A 14030-nucleotide genomic window follows, 5' to 3' on the forward strand; every position below is an offset into this window, starting at 1 on the left:
CGATGGTAATTTTTTGTTTTAAATGGGCCGATGTTTTGTTGTTGTTGTCTTTTTTTCGTAACCGTGTAAACAGTGAAAGGTGGCAGATTGGACAGATGCTGGCATCTGTAAAAATAACTAAATTGTTTGGTGGTGGCTATGGTGGAGCTTTCACAGATTCGGTAAAATTAGCAAGTGGTGGAGGCCAGCAGGTGGATGGGGGAAAGGGGAGGCGGAGGAGGAGAGACCCAAGGCGGCCGCCGGTCCGACTGTCAGGTAAAATGAGCTTCAGGTAAGAAGTTATGACCTGCAGTCTATCTGGGTCAGATATAAACCAAGTTTAGGTGGAGTTTATTTTCGTTGTGCTGACTTTTACAGTCAGTTACAATAACTCGTACTGTGTACTAGCTAGCATGACGGAGTTTCTATACAGTTGGGTGGGTGCTATGATGTTACTGGTGAACTTTACTTTATTCATGTGGTTAGTTAGTAGAGTTGCCAACCGTCCCGTAAAAAACGGAATCCTCTGGTATTCAGAGTTAATATTACGCGTTTCGTATTGAGCTGAAAATAAACGCGATTTGTCCCATACTTCAGCTACAATAAAAAACAAAGACAGAAAGCTGGAGTTAGTCTGTCTTTACGCTGTCAGCTGCCTCTTCTTCTCTCATTCTCCCCCCTCCCTCTCCTGCTGCTACTTCAATCACGAAACTGATCAATGATCAGCTGATCGGCCTTTTTTTTTTTTTTTTTTTTGCCTGTCCCATTTGGTTCTTTAGCCGTCAGAATTGTTGTCTGAAGACCAACAACGATACCCAATGGATTTACTTTGCCAAATGGATCATCGTGGCATTGCCGTATTGGTCCATTTGATCGACCTTTGTTTTTATTATTTATTATATTTTATTTTCAGATGTTACAGACGGGACAGACATGAGTGAGGGATAGGAAAGGGAGAGAGAAAGAGAAAGAGGAAGGAAAAGAAAAACAGAAGGGGAGAGGGACAGTGAGAAAGGGGGGGAGAAAAAAAAAATCTCCTGGATCACCTGTTGAGAGAAGAATAGAAAACAAGCAAAAAAAAAAACAAAACAAAGCAACATACTAAACACAACACCATCGCATTAATCTAGCTAAGTGTAAACAGCAGTAAATACTAAATATTCAATGTTGTTGCGCAGCACGCAGGACAGACAGCGCACAATGTGCTTTGAAGTAGCAGCCAAGAAAGGTGCAATTTAAGTCTACGAGCAGTGAACACCCGTGTGCATACCTGTGTGGATCAGCGCGCTTGTATTCAAATGGTTTCCACATGTAATGGTCTGCAAGAGGATGTAGCGAGCCATAGCCCCGTCCCCCAGGGCATGAAGCAGGCATGGAGGAGATCCAGGCCCCAGACATCCAGAGGCCCCAGAGTGCGAGAGCCCAAGGAGGACCACCGGAGGGGCATCCGTGCCACCCTCATGGGAAGGGCTGAGGATCCCCAGACGAGGCGTCACCCAGTAGCCACCGAGCAGAAGCTAGAGGGGGCTGGACCGGCGTGCCCGCCGGCTCTGCCGGCAGCCAGCTGTGCCAGAGTGAACCGAGCCGCAGGCCCAGAGGCCGGAGGCCCGAGGGCCCCCCGCACCCCGGAGGAGGCCTGACCGAGCAACAGGAGCCAGGGCATGCCAGGTAGCCACCGGGAGTGAGCTGGTACATACCTGAGTGCCCAGCCCCGGACACCAAGAACCACCAATGCACCGACCCCTGAGGGCATCAGTCACCGGCAGGGAGTGTGGTGAGGGGAGATAGGCCTTGGAGGGCCTGGGAGTTCCCAGAGAGGTGGAGTCTAAGACCCGACCTGACATATAGACACAGACAAACAGGCACACACAGACACAAACATGCATTCCCACCCTCATGCACACATATACAAACACTCAGCACTCACCCAACGTAAGGATTGACATAAATGGACATGTACACACAATCACACTCCCCAAACATACTCTATACCCCGGGTCCAGGTACCCTCGCCCCCAGAGGGGGAAACGGAACCCAGACCCAAGAGATGTTACCCTTCCCCCCGGGGTGGAGGCAAGCAGACCGTCCCAGGCTCCGCAGCAGCAGGGAGGCCAATCGGACAGCCAACATCTCCTCCCAGCCCCCCCGCCCCAATGGCTAGCAGAGAACGGGGATGTGTGAAGACCCCATACCTCCCTCCTCCCGCTCATGTGTAGTGTTGCTGCGTGTTGTTCTAAAGTGCATTTAAAACAAGGGAGAGCATGGTGCTGCTGCCAGAGAGCAGCAGGTGTTAGCACGGCCCCTCCCGAGACCCTCAATGTCTACATGGATTTAAAATTGAGAGGTGGGCCACTAATCAGAAGGTCGGTGGTTCGATCCCAGGCTACCTCCTGGCTGCATGCCAAATATCCTTGGGCAAGATACTAACCCCATGTTTGCCTACTGGTGGTGGTCAGAGGGCCCGGTGGCGCCAGTGTCCGGCAGCCTCGCCTCTGTCAGTGCGCCCCAGGGCAGCTGTGGCTACAATGTAGCTTGCCATCGCCAGTGTGTGAATGTGTGTGTGAATGGGTGAATGACTGAATGTAGTGTGAAGCGCTTTGGGGTCCTTAGGGACTAGAAAAGCGCTATACAAATGCAGGCCATTTACCATTTACCATTTACACAGACCGTCCACTGGACGCCGTTAACGTGCTCACCCTCAAGGCCCTATATATATATGTGTGTGTTATGAGAGTGTAAGTAATGTGGATGTCTAAGTTGTGAGATAAAATTGAGGCACAGGTGGCCAGAAGGGGACAGCTGATCGGCTTTTCTCTCTTGCTTGTTTATCTCCCGCTTTGCGCCAGAAAGAGGAAACTAGCGGAGGTCGCGTTAAGCAGCAGAAGCGCTTTAAGCTTGATCAGCTGTTGTTAGAATGTATTTAATATTACTTTCTAGTATCAGCTGATGTTTGCTGGAGCCACAGCTGTAAACCTGCTGGTCATGATGTCGGTTTGGTTATCTGGTGAGAGGGAAACATGAAGATGAAACCAGGAGATGTCCTTACTGAATCATCAGAGCTGAACAGGTGATGGAGAAACAGGTTTACCTTTTAGGTGACATGAATGAGTTGAAGGGAAGTTATGAACTGTTTCTGAGAGACAAATAACACCAGGATCCTTTTCTAAGCAGCTGACAGCTGGTAACTGTGCAGGGGTGGGTCATGGGGGCAGGTAGGGCATTAACAGGGGAAAGGGGGCACAAAGAAATACTTTTCTTTCTTATTCTCATTTAAAATTTCTAGCTTTTAACAAATAATTATCCAAATCTTACAACCAAAGTTTTCATCTGATGTCAAATTTATAGAAATCCATTATTGTACGTACTAAGTTTTTTTTCGGTCTCTAGTCAAATGCCCGGGCTGATTTTTTGTCCCAGTCCAGCCCTGTTCACTAGTGAGGGGAGGGTGGAGCCTGAGATTGACAGACTGTTTGAGGCAGTATACAGATGGATGGGCAAAGTCGGCGACACAAAGCAAAGATAAAAAACAGCTTAATGCCACTTCAGAGTGGTTGCCATGGTGATTTTACAGTACCTGTTTACATTCAGGCTCTGGCTGCTGGGCTGGGGTCAGCAGCTCTCAGCTTTACCACACACAAACTGATGTTTGACGTTTTATTTTCTTATTTAAGTGCAGATAGCAGCAGCACCTTGTGATGAACATAACAACATGATTGTAACTAATGTCTTTACTGAATGTAGTACAGTTACTGAAAAATGTTATGCGATTACAGTTACAGTTGCACCTAACGCTGCCGATCTCTTAACGCTGAAGCTCCAGAACCTGCAGTTCCTCTGACGCCCAGCAGAGGCATCAGTGAGTCAGTCCCCATAGACTTCATGTTCAAATCATGTTTGCAGCCTGATAAATGAACTGACTGGTCTCTATGGAGATCATTTCATAACATCAGTATTTTATAACTCACTTAAATTGCACTAAAGCTTAAAGTTTGCATTATTAGGGGCGCGGCCTCTGTGGCTGTGCCCTTCGCCTCGTTCATGCAGCCTGTTTAAAGCAGCCGGCTGATGCGATTGGACCGTGTCACAGACCCTCTCAGACGTGCTGCTTTTTCATCGTCTTTCTGCAGTAAATCAGGATTTTGTGCTGCAGACGTTTGTTTGTTCAGGTCTGAATCAGAGAAGAAGAAACGCTGCAGGTTTTTACTGTCTGCCTGAACCACAGAAGAAGAAGAGAAATGAGACATGAGGGGGAGGAGGGCAGCACCTCGCCTCGGGGCGCTTTTGCTGTCCTCCATCTTAACCTCGATGCGTACACAGCAGCGCTCACTGATGTCTTCCTTCCAGTTTAAAAGCTCGCTTTTACTTTTATTTTTACATGGCAGCGTTTTTCAGGTTAGGGTTAGACTTTTCAGTGTGTGTGTGCTTGTGTGTGTGCGCCTGTGTGCAATCGGACAAATGCATTTTCTTTATTCAGACTCAGAATAGAAAGAGAGAAAATACAGACCATGGACGGATGCGAGGATGCTTTAGTCGTTTAAAGATGCTTTTCCTCTGCAGTGGTTACACAACACACACACAAACAGAACAAAGTGAAGCCCCAGCATCGCTTCTCATTTAAGCTCCTCTAACAAAACTCGTCTCACTTTCAGAAGAACTGCAGAAGAATCAAAGAGTTGAATGGTCTTTGAGCTGAGATGTCACTCACAAGCTTTTAAATTTGACCAAATATTCAAAAAAATGTCTCAGAGGTTAGGAGTGATGCTCTGAGTGTGAGAGGATTAACGATGGAGCAGCAAGTGACGTTTAATGACTCGTAAATTTAAAAAGCATCACTCACAGGTTTACAGCACAGCTTCCACTTTAGGTACGGCTCATTAAAGGAGCTCCATTCAGACCACCTTAAGAGCCTGCTGATCTAACAAATGCAAAGCCTTCATTCCACCTTAAAAGACAAATGGCACATTGGAAACTCTCACTTATTCCACTTTAACTGAGAAGCATCTGCTTATGCTGCCTTAACACATGGCTTCACAGAGAAAACTCTTACCACCTTAAAAGAAAAAAAATGTGTTCACACAGCAGGAATGTAAGTTACTCCATACTGCCTTAAACCCAAACACCATCTGTCTCACCTTAATGGAGATAATACAGCTATAAAATCTCTCTCATATCACCTTAAGTGCCGAAAAACAACCTTGTTCATACCACCTTAATAGATAATAAAAAAAGAAAAATCAGAGTTTGAGGGAAGAAAACTTTATTGAAACTTCAGCTTTTTTTTGTGTCGGCAGGAAGTTGGCGAAGAAGAGGAAGGAAACTCTGAGCTCCAGACAGGAAATGACCCTGATGGTGAACAACTCCCAGCACACCACCATGGTGGACACGCATGTGCACACGCTGAACGGACGCAGTGAGTACATGCACGCGACGCACACAAATGCTATCCCTAATCCTATCTCTGACAAGCGGGTGAGACAAAGACTCGGTGACCGAGTCGCTCACCCACAGGTTGCACAGACGACGCAGACTGATCTGCAAACGCTCCCCGAGTCGAGACGTTTTCTTTCAAAGAAAGATCATTTCGCTGATAATTCATGACGTGATAATCCTGTATCTAAACGATAGCAGTGAGTCGTGGGAGGAGCTCAGGCTGTGGTGTGGTCGGTCATTCCATGACTTCGTGTTCTGACTCGGTTTCCACGGCAACAGTGAAATCCTATGTTTTTGCTGCATGGCTTAGGACGCCGACCAACCTGAAAGAAGACAAGATCAAACCCAAGCAGGTGGCGTCCTCGTCCTTCCTGCCGTGAGCTGAAGGAGGCGATGTTTTATCGCAGCGTAGCGGCCGTCAGAGGGCGAGGCGGCACCCTTCCCCCCAGGCTCCTCTGCTCGCCATCTTCCTCTTTATTCTGGAGCACGGCGTGCAGCTGCGAGCGCCTCCCTGGAGGAGACGATTTAAATCATAGGTGTCAAACTCTGGCCCGTGGGCCAGATTTGGCCCGCAGCCTACTTACATTTGGCCCGCGAAGCCATACCAAATTACTATCAGAGCTGGCCTACTGGTATTATACAGCTAATATATATATTGTTTAGTATTAAGCTTTGCTTGTTCCATATTCAATTTTTCAGCAAAACTTGTTTGAGTCCATAAGAAAAGATTCATTCTTATATCTGGAGGAATAAATATATTTCAATAAATATTAACGTTAGCCCGCGACTTTGTTCCAGTTTTGAATTTTGGCCCACTGTGTATTTGAGTTTGACACCCCTGATTTAAATTAAGCACAGACATCAAACACCACAGGCCCTGAAACCATGTCAGCTTACAGGAGCCTCCGATTTAATTTAACCATGAGCAGTGTTGGGTAAGTTACTTTAAATTAGTAACTTAGTTACATTACTAGTTACTTCTATCAAAAGTAACTCAGTTACTTCAAGTTACTCGTTACTTTCAGAGTAACTAGTTACTAGGGAAAGTAACTTTGGTTTTACTCAGAATTCTCTTGTTAATGTGTTGCTTCCGTAACCCAGCAAGATTGCCAGTCTTCTAGCTTGCTTACTTGCCACAAGTGCACTGTGCCACCTACCGATAGAAAGGAAAAAATAATGTGCACATTTCCACGAGAGAAATCCCACGCCTGATACAATCCTAGCCTGCTTTTTACATCCAACACAAAAACTGCAGTCGTGGTGCTTTCGATTGTACTCAGAACTCAGAAATTCTGCCTTCTGAATAGGAAGATGTTGGTAACACCAGACTGCAGATGAGCTGCATATAGGGCTGGACTGGGACAAAAAAATCGTCCAGGGCATTTTGACTAGAGACCGGCCCAACATTATAGGAAAAATCATAAAGTGTTTGAATGAAAATAAACACTGTTGTGACAGTGATGTACACTGTTCTGATGGTATATATGTATCAATCTATCAATTGTTTGTTGCAAGACTCAGATAAAAAAAATTTTTTTAAAGTGAGACATTTTAAATGAGAATAAGAAAGTATTTCCTTGTGCCCACCTCTCCCTTTTAATGCCCTACATGGACCCCTGGCAACACTTTGCTAGATCCGCCCCTGCACAGTTACCAGCTGTCAGCTACTTAGAAAAGGATCCTGGTGTTATTTATCTCTCAGAAACAGTTCATAACGTCCCTTCAACTCATTCATGTTAACTAAAAGGTAAACCTGTTTCTCCATCACCTGTTCAGCTCTGATGATTCAGTAAGGACATCTCCTGGTTTCATCTTCATGTTTCCCTCTCACCAGATAACCAAACCGACATCATGACCAGCAGGTTTACAGCTGTGGCTCCAGCAACCATCAGCTGATACTAGAAATTAATATTAAATAAATTCTAACAACAGCTGATCAAGCTTAAACGTGCTGCTGTTGTTTAACGCGACATCCGCTGGTTTCCTCTTTCTGGTGCAAAGTGGGCGATAAATAAACAAGAGAGAAAAGCCGATCAGCTGATCATTGATCAGTTTCATGATTGAAGTAGCAACAGGAGAGGGAGGGGCAGAGAATGAGAGAAGAAGAGGCAGCTGTGCAGCGTAAACACAGAATAACTCCAGCTTTGTGTCTTTTTTCATTGTAGCTGAAGTCCGGGACAAACTGTGTTCCTTTTCACCTCAATACGAAACGCGTAATATTTTCTCTGAATACGAGACGATTCCGTTTTTTACGGGACGGTTGGCAACTCTAATAATTAACCTTATGAACAAAATAAAGTCAACATCAGTAACATAGCACCACCCAGCTGTATAGAAACTCCGTCATGCTAGCTAGCACGCAGTACGAAAAAGTCAGCATAACGAAAATAAACTCCACCTAAACTTGGTTCATATCTGACCCAGATGGACTGCAGGTTATAACTTCTTACCTGAAGTTCAGTTCACACTCACGGACCAGCGGCCGCTTCGGGTCTCTCCTCTTGCCTCCCTTTTCCTTCATCCACCTGCTGGCTTCCACCACTTGCTAATGTTATTGAATCTGTGGAAGCTCCGCGATGCCACTACACGAAGTAATGAATAACGAGCCTATCTAAATCCCAGTAACGAGTAACGCGTTCCCGGTTTTGGCATAATAACTAGTTACCGTGCTCGTTACCACAATAATAACGTAGTTACTGTAACGCGTTATTAAGTAACGCGTTAGTCCCAACACTGACCATGAGAGTCTCAGGTGTGTAGCTGCGGCCAAAAACAAGAAGGTCAGTCAAACGTCATCTTTGGATCAGTCAGTAGACGACAACAAGGGAAGAGCTGCTCACAACAAACCAGGCTAACAGACCTCTCCTCCAGCATCATTCTGGTTATTAAGTAAAGCTAAAACTACAAATCAGTGTAACTGAAATAAAAAGTTATGCTCTGTATTGATCTGCTCAAATCTTCCAGACCAAAGATCCTGAGAAGGTTTTGGTCCATCTGTGTGCTCAGACTGAGACGGCTGAAAGTCTGTGGCTTTACGACCACAAACAGAAGACTGTCTGAAACTGAAATCATCTAATACAATCAGAAAAGATTCAAGTGACAATAAAAAATTATAAAAGAAGTGCTGCAAATCTCTAGTAACTCTGACTTTTATTAAAATAGAAACCCAGTGTTCATTAAACAGCTGAGCAACAATTTCAAATCATGGGTCAAACTCCAGGTACAAGTGATTCATAAAGGAGTACTGAGGATTACAGCTGTGGTCTCTGCAAACAGTCCTAACGCCCTTCTAACATACTGCTAACATGCTAATGCCCTGCTAAGCTGTTGCTAAACTGCTGCTAATGCAATGCTAAGCTGTTGCTAAACTGCTGCTAATGCGATGCTAACATACTGCTAACCAGCTGCTAACATACTGCTAATGCCATGCTAACACGCTGCTAATGCCCTGCTAACATGCTGCTAATGCCATGCTAATGCCCTGCTAATGTGCTGCTAATGCCATGCTAGCATGCTGCTAATGCCCTGCTAGCATGCTGCTAATGCCCTGCTAGCATGCTGCTAATGCCCTGCTAGCATGCTGCTAATGCCATGCTAACGTACTGCTAACATGCTGCTGGTGTGCTGCTAACATAAATGAAGCAATAATTAACCATCGCTGAGACTTTCCTTATGAAGTTACAGGCAGGGCGATGGGTGAATCAGTGACTGTAAAATGGAAGAAGCAGGAAACTTTAAGGCTGCGTTTCTGTTTCCTCTATGCAGCTGTTTCATCTCCGTCCTCCTTCACCCTGAAGACAAACACCATCAGCACCTCCGTACCAAACTCCTACTACCCAGGTAAAAACACTGAGATGCCTCCTGTTGACATAAGAACTGCTGTCAATGTTTTCATTTGTAAAAGGAGGCAGACTGTCTCAGATGTGCAGCAGGGACCAGTGTCCACCAGATGCATGAAGATCGATGCTGAACAAGCAAACAGTCACTGCAGGCACTTACTGCACACCAGCAACAGTTCTTTGATGAGTCTCAGAGACACGTCTTCCACTGTCGGCTGTTTTTACACTGCTTCATCTGCATGAGCCTCCACCTGCTGGTTCCTCTCCTTACACCTGTACACAAAAATGCCACACAGATTCTCAGAGGCATTTGGACGACGATCAGTCCCTGTGTGCTAATATTAGCATTCCCCAGACATCCAGCCAACAACACTAACATTTAGATTGACAATAATTCATTACAATAGTGGGGATTCATTACAGTAGATGTCTTTCTCAGCTCAATGTAACTAAATTAAAGGATGCAGTTCCTCCACTCTTACCTTCTTCAAAGCCTTGTGCCAACACACTGCAGAACAGCTACCTAACGCTACTCCTACAGATGTGACTCATCTTGTTAATAGTGTTATAGCCTCATTGGGTACAACTCTGGATACTGTAGCTCCTATGAAAAAGAAAACTTCACTCCCTAGTATACCTCAGATAATTCAATTCAATTTTATCTGATAAGCACATAACTCGTAAGCTAAACATGTTCTGAAAAGTTTATCCAAGGCTGGGTCTCAGGGCCAGCAACCTAAGAAGTTAAGGCCAGACCTCGCTCTCCCCAGCCACCTCCTTATCTGGGGAACACAGAAGCCAGCCAAGAGACGCAATCTCTCCAGAGTAGCCTGGGTCTGCCCCGGGGCCTTTTCTCGGTAGCAAAAATCCAGAACACCAGGAGGCGCCGAGGAGGCATCCTAGTCAGATGCCCAAACCACCTTAACTGGCTCCTTTAAATCTAGAGTAGTGGCTCTACTCTGAGCTCCTCCTGGATGGCTGAGCCCATCTCTATCTCTAAGGGAAAGGCCAGCCATCCTCTGGAGAAAGCTCATTTCCACTTGCATTAGCGACCTCATTCTTTCAGTCACTACCCAAAGCTTGTTACCATTGGTAAGGGTTGGAAGGTAGATCCACCAGAAACACTCGGCTTTTAAGCTTAGCTCTCTCTTTACCATGATGGACCGGTACAGCTCAGTCCTCCCGCTCCCCTCACTCGTGAACAAGAACCTGAGATACTTAAACTCCTCCTCCCTGACCCGGAGCAGGCACTCCACCCTTTTCCAGCTGAGGACCATGGCCTCAGACTTGGAGGTGCTGATTTTCAGTGTGAGCTGGAGGCCACCACCTGATGAAGACAACAGAGCCCCCATCATCTGCAAAAAGCAGTGACGAGATTCTGACTCCACCCGAGTAGAAGTAGTTTGGCTACACCCGGATATTTTGTCAAAAAAAAAATCGGTGACCAAGCTGACAATGTGGACCAAGCTCTTTCTTGTATAAGGACCAAATAGCTCATTGCAGTGGGCCAGACACCCCATACTCCTAAGTGCCTCACAAAGCATACTCAGAGGACTTCTCCAAGTCCACAAAATCCATGTAGACTGTGGGCACACACCCTTAAATACCCTTGATAGGCTAAAGAGTAAACCACATATTTATTCTTTCCCCGGGAGGCTGAAGAGTGTCATCCCCCCCTGCAGATATTAAGGGTGTGTAACTACTGTAGTGTGTACTGTGCAATAGTACACACTACAGTAGTTAGGAGTTGTACAAAGTAGTTAGGAGTTGTACAAAGATATCCACAGGAAGGAATCATTTCCTGTGTCGTTCAGTGGTGCATTATGGGTAATCTTAGTCTCTCACTGAACATGTGACCCTCAACCTGCTGCCCCAGCATGCAACACTGTAGAGGACAACACTGACCACAGCACCCTCACAGAAAATCCTGAGCATTGTCCGGTAGATGTTGCAGACCTCAACTGCCTCTGAAAACAGAGTCTGGCCCTTCCTGTAGCGTGCACTGGTGTTTTTAACCCAGTCCAGTTAGTGTGTACTCTGAGGTATTTACAGGTCTATCCACCGTCGTCCCTTCCCACCTTATCCAACTTACCACCAAGTTGTAAGTTGCTGCCATTTTCCTTGTGAGTATTTATTACAGGGCGTGTGTAACCCGTTCATGTGTTACGCCCGTCATTGCGTTGTGTTCTGGCATGAAAGTAAGAGGCAGGAGACAGTACTGGGTCTTTGGCTCTTTACTGCACATCTGCAACACAGAAATAAGTGTCTGTTCTGTGTGTGTCATGCGCCTGCCAGTACACCTCTCCTCCGGCCATGCTGAAAGGAGCTGTGGTCTGCAGCTTCATTAACACTACAATAATATAATAAATCAAATACAACAAATTGTTTTAAAACATTAACTTAAGCTCTCAAAGACAAAAAGCACAAAATAAATAATATGTCACTGAAAAATCATCAAAAACAATTTATAAGAACAATAAACAAAATAATTCAAAAACAAATAAACAGTCAGATAAATACAATTCAATCACCAGGACCCAATATTCTAGTGCTTATAGTTCAAACATTATACTTCAGTACAATTATATTAATAACCGCAATCTAACAGGCAATACAACACTGTACTTATAAAAACAATGAATGAAAGACTGCATCTCCAAAACATAAGAACATCTCCATACCTGCAACACAGAAATAAGTGTCTGTTCTGTGTGTGTCACACGCCTGCCAGTACACCTCTCCTGACGAAGGAAAGAAGAGTGCATGCTGTTAAAAAAACAGACTGCCGCGAGTACGCTCTCAAGCCGATAGCGATCAGGCTAACTTAGCATGCTAGCATTTCAGCTGCGTTCTCGGCTAAAACTCATTATAAGCGTATATTAGTGAACTCCGCCCTCCACAAAACTTATCCCGAATGAGTCTCTTAATGACAAACAAAAACGCGGCGGTTCGGCTGTATTCACATTGCAGCTTGGGATCTGAACAAACTTTAATTAGCTGAGAGCAACGTGGCAGTGACTTACCTCTGGCCATGCTGAAAGGAGCTGTGACCGGGGCACACATGCACGCGCCTACGTCACCACGCAGCGTGCACACACACAAACGCACACAGACTCAGATCACACAGGTAGGAGAGTGAGATGCAAAAATGACATATTTAATCCAAAAAAAAAGTGTTTTGGGTGAAATTCACAAGTATTTAACACATATGTTACACGTGCTGCGGGGAAAAGCCTGTTCTGACGTTTGAGTCTAAGGTTTATTTTGAGCACCGTGAACTCTCTCCACACTCTGTCATGTCATTCTTGAAAGAGAGGTTTGCCGTGTTCGAGTCTGTAGTGGGGCCTCGTTAGTGCCATCATTTGCATAGTACAGTTTTCTGGTCCATGTCAGACTGTTCATAACCAAACCATGTCCATGCAACGGAGGTGACCACTCCTTTAAGGTCCTCCATTTGTTTGGACTGCTCCTTCTGTTTGAGCTAACTGGTTCTGCCTCATCTTCACTGGCCATGCTGGGATTTTCTCTGCCTGCATCCACCAAAGTGGATTTTGCGACACCACGAAACAAATGATTATATATGATTATAATATAAAACGATTTTAATTTCATCATCCGATATATTTCGTCATATCGCAAAGCCCTACATCACAGCCTCTCTCTTCGCTCGAGTGTCCAGGACATGTGGTCGTAGATCTGATGATATGATTACACAATCAATCATCAGCCTGCGTTGAGGTGAGCTGGACTATATCTAGCTGGTGCATCTCAACCTCGTTCACTAGCTCAGGTCCTTCCCCACTAGAAAGGTGATGTTCCACGTCCCAGTTGCCATCCTCAGGAGCATTGATTGGTCTGGCTAGGCCGCTTGGCCAGCACCAAGTACATACTGCACCCAACCCCTACAACCCCTCCTATGCGTGGTGGGCCTAAAGGGGGATGGGCCCATGTCCCCCCTCGGGGCTGCGCCCAGCGAGGGCCCATGAGCTAAGGGCTGGCCACCAGGCACTGTGTCTTGGGCAGACTCTCCAGGTCTGCCTCCAGGCGGGGCCCTGGTAACACGCAAGAGTCTTCTGAATGGCTCTTTGTCTGTGCCATGGTAGACTCTACGAGTGGGCAAAAGCCCCCCAGCAACATAGCCCACAGGATCCCTGGGACACACAAACCCCCTCCACCATGATAAGGTAGAAATTTACATATTTCTTAAATCTAGCTTCAATCTAGCATTTCCACTTTAAATTAGATCAATCTATCTTTATTAATTCCATTCAGGATATGTCCTTCAATGTGCATACCAAACAACATCTCTAAAATTAGAAATATCCTGTCTCAGAGTGACGCTGAAAAACTAGTTCATGCATTTATTACTTCCAGGCTGGACGACTGTAATTCATTATTATCAGGATGTCCTAAAAAGTCCCTGAAAAGCCTTCAGCTGATCCAAAATGCTGCAGCAAGAGTCCTGACAGGGACTAGAAAGAGAGAGCAGATTTCTCCTGTATTGGCTTCCCTTCATTGGCTCCCTGTTAAATCCAGAATTCAAAATCCTGCTCCTCACATACAAGGTCTTAAATAATCAGGCCCCATCTTATCTTAATGATCTTGTAGTACCATATCACCCTATTAGAGCACTTCGCTCTCGCTCTGCAGGCCTACTTGTTGTTCCTAGAGTATTTAAAAGTAGAATGGGAGGCAGAGCCTTCAGTTTTCAGGCCCCTCTTCTGTGGAACCAGCTTCCAGTTTGGATTCAGGAGACAGACACTATCTCTACTTTCAAGATTA

At 45.5% G+C, this 14030-nt stretch overlaps 1 protein-coding gene across 1 annotated transcript in view; it reads left to right on the forward strand.

The window, feature by feature from the left end:
* Positions 1-14030, forward strand: part of LOC120716332 (receptor-type tyrosine-protein phosphatase mu-like) — an 87505-nt gene that overhangs the window by 46303 nt on the left and 27172 nt on the right. The window contains exons 13-14 of the mRNA XM_040003833.1: positions 5271-5389; positions 9175-9249. Coding sequence (XP_039859767.1) covers positions 5271-5389; positions 9175-9249 — 194 coding nt within the window. The remainder of the gene's footprint in view (positions 1-5270; positions 5390-9174; positions 9250-14030) is intronic.

The sequence above is a fragment of the Simochromis diagramma genome, unplaced genomic scaffold (genome assembly GCF_900408965.1).
Source record: "Simochromis diagramma unplaced genomic scaffold, fSimDia1.1 OVJJ01000367.1, whole genome shotgun sequence".
In the NCBI taxonomy this organism is placed as follows: domain Eukaryota; kingdom Metazoa; phylum Chordata; class Actinopteri; order Cichliformes; family Cichlidae; genus Simochromis; species Simochromis diagramma.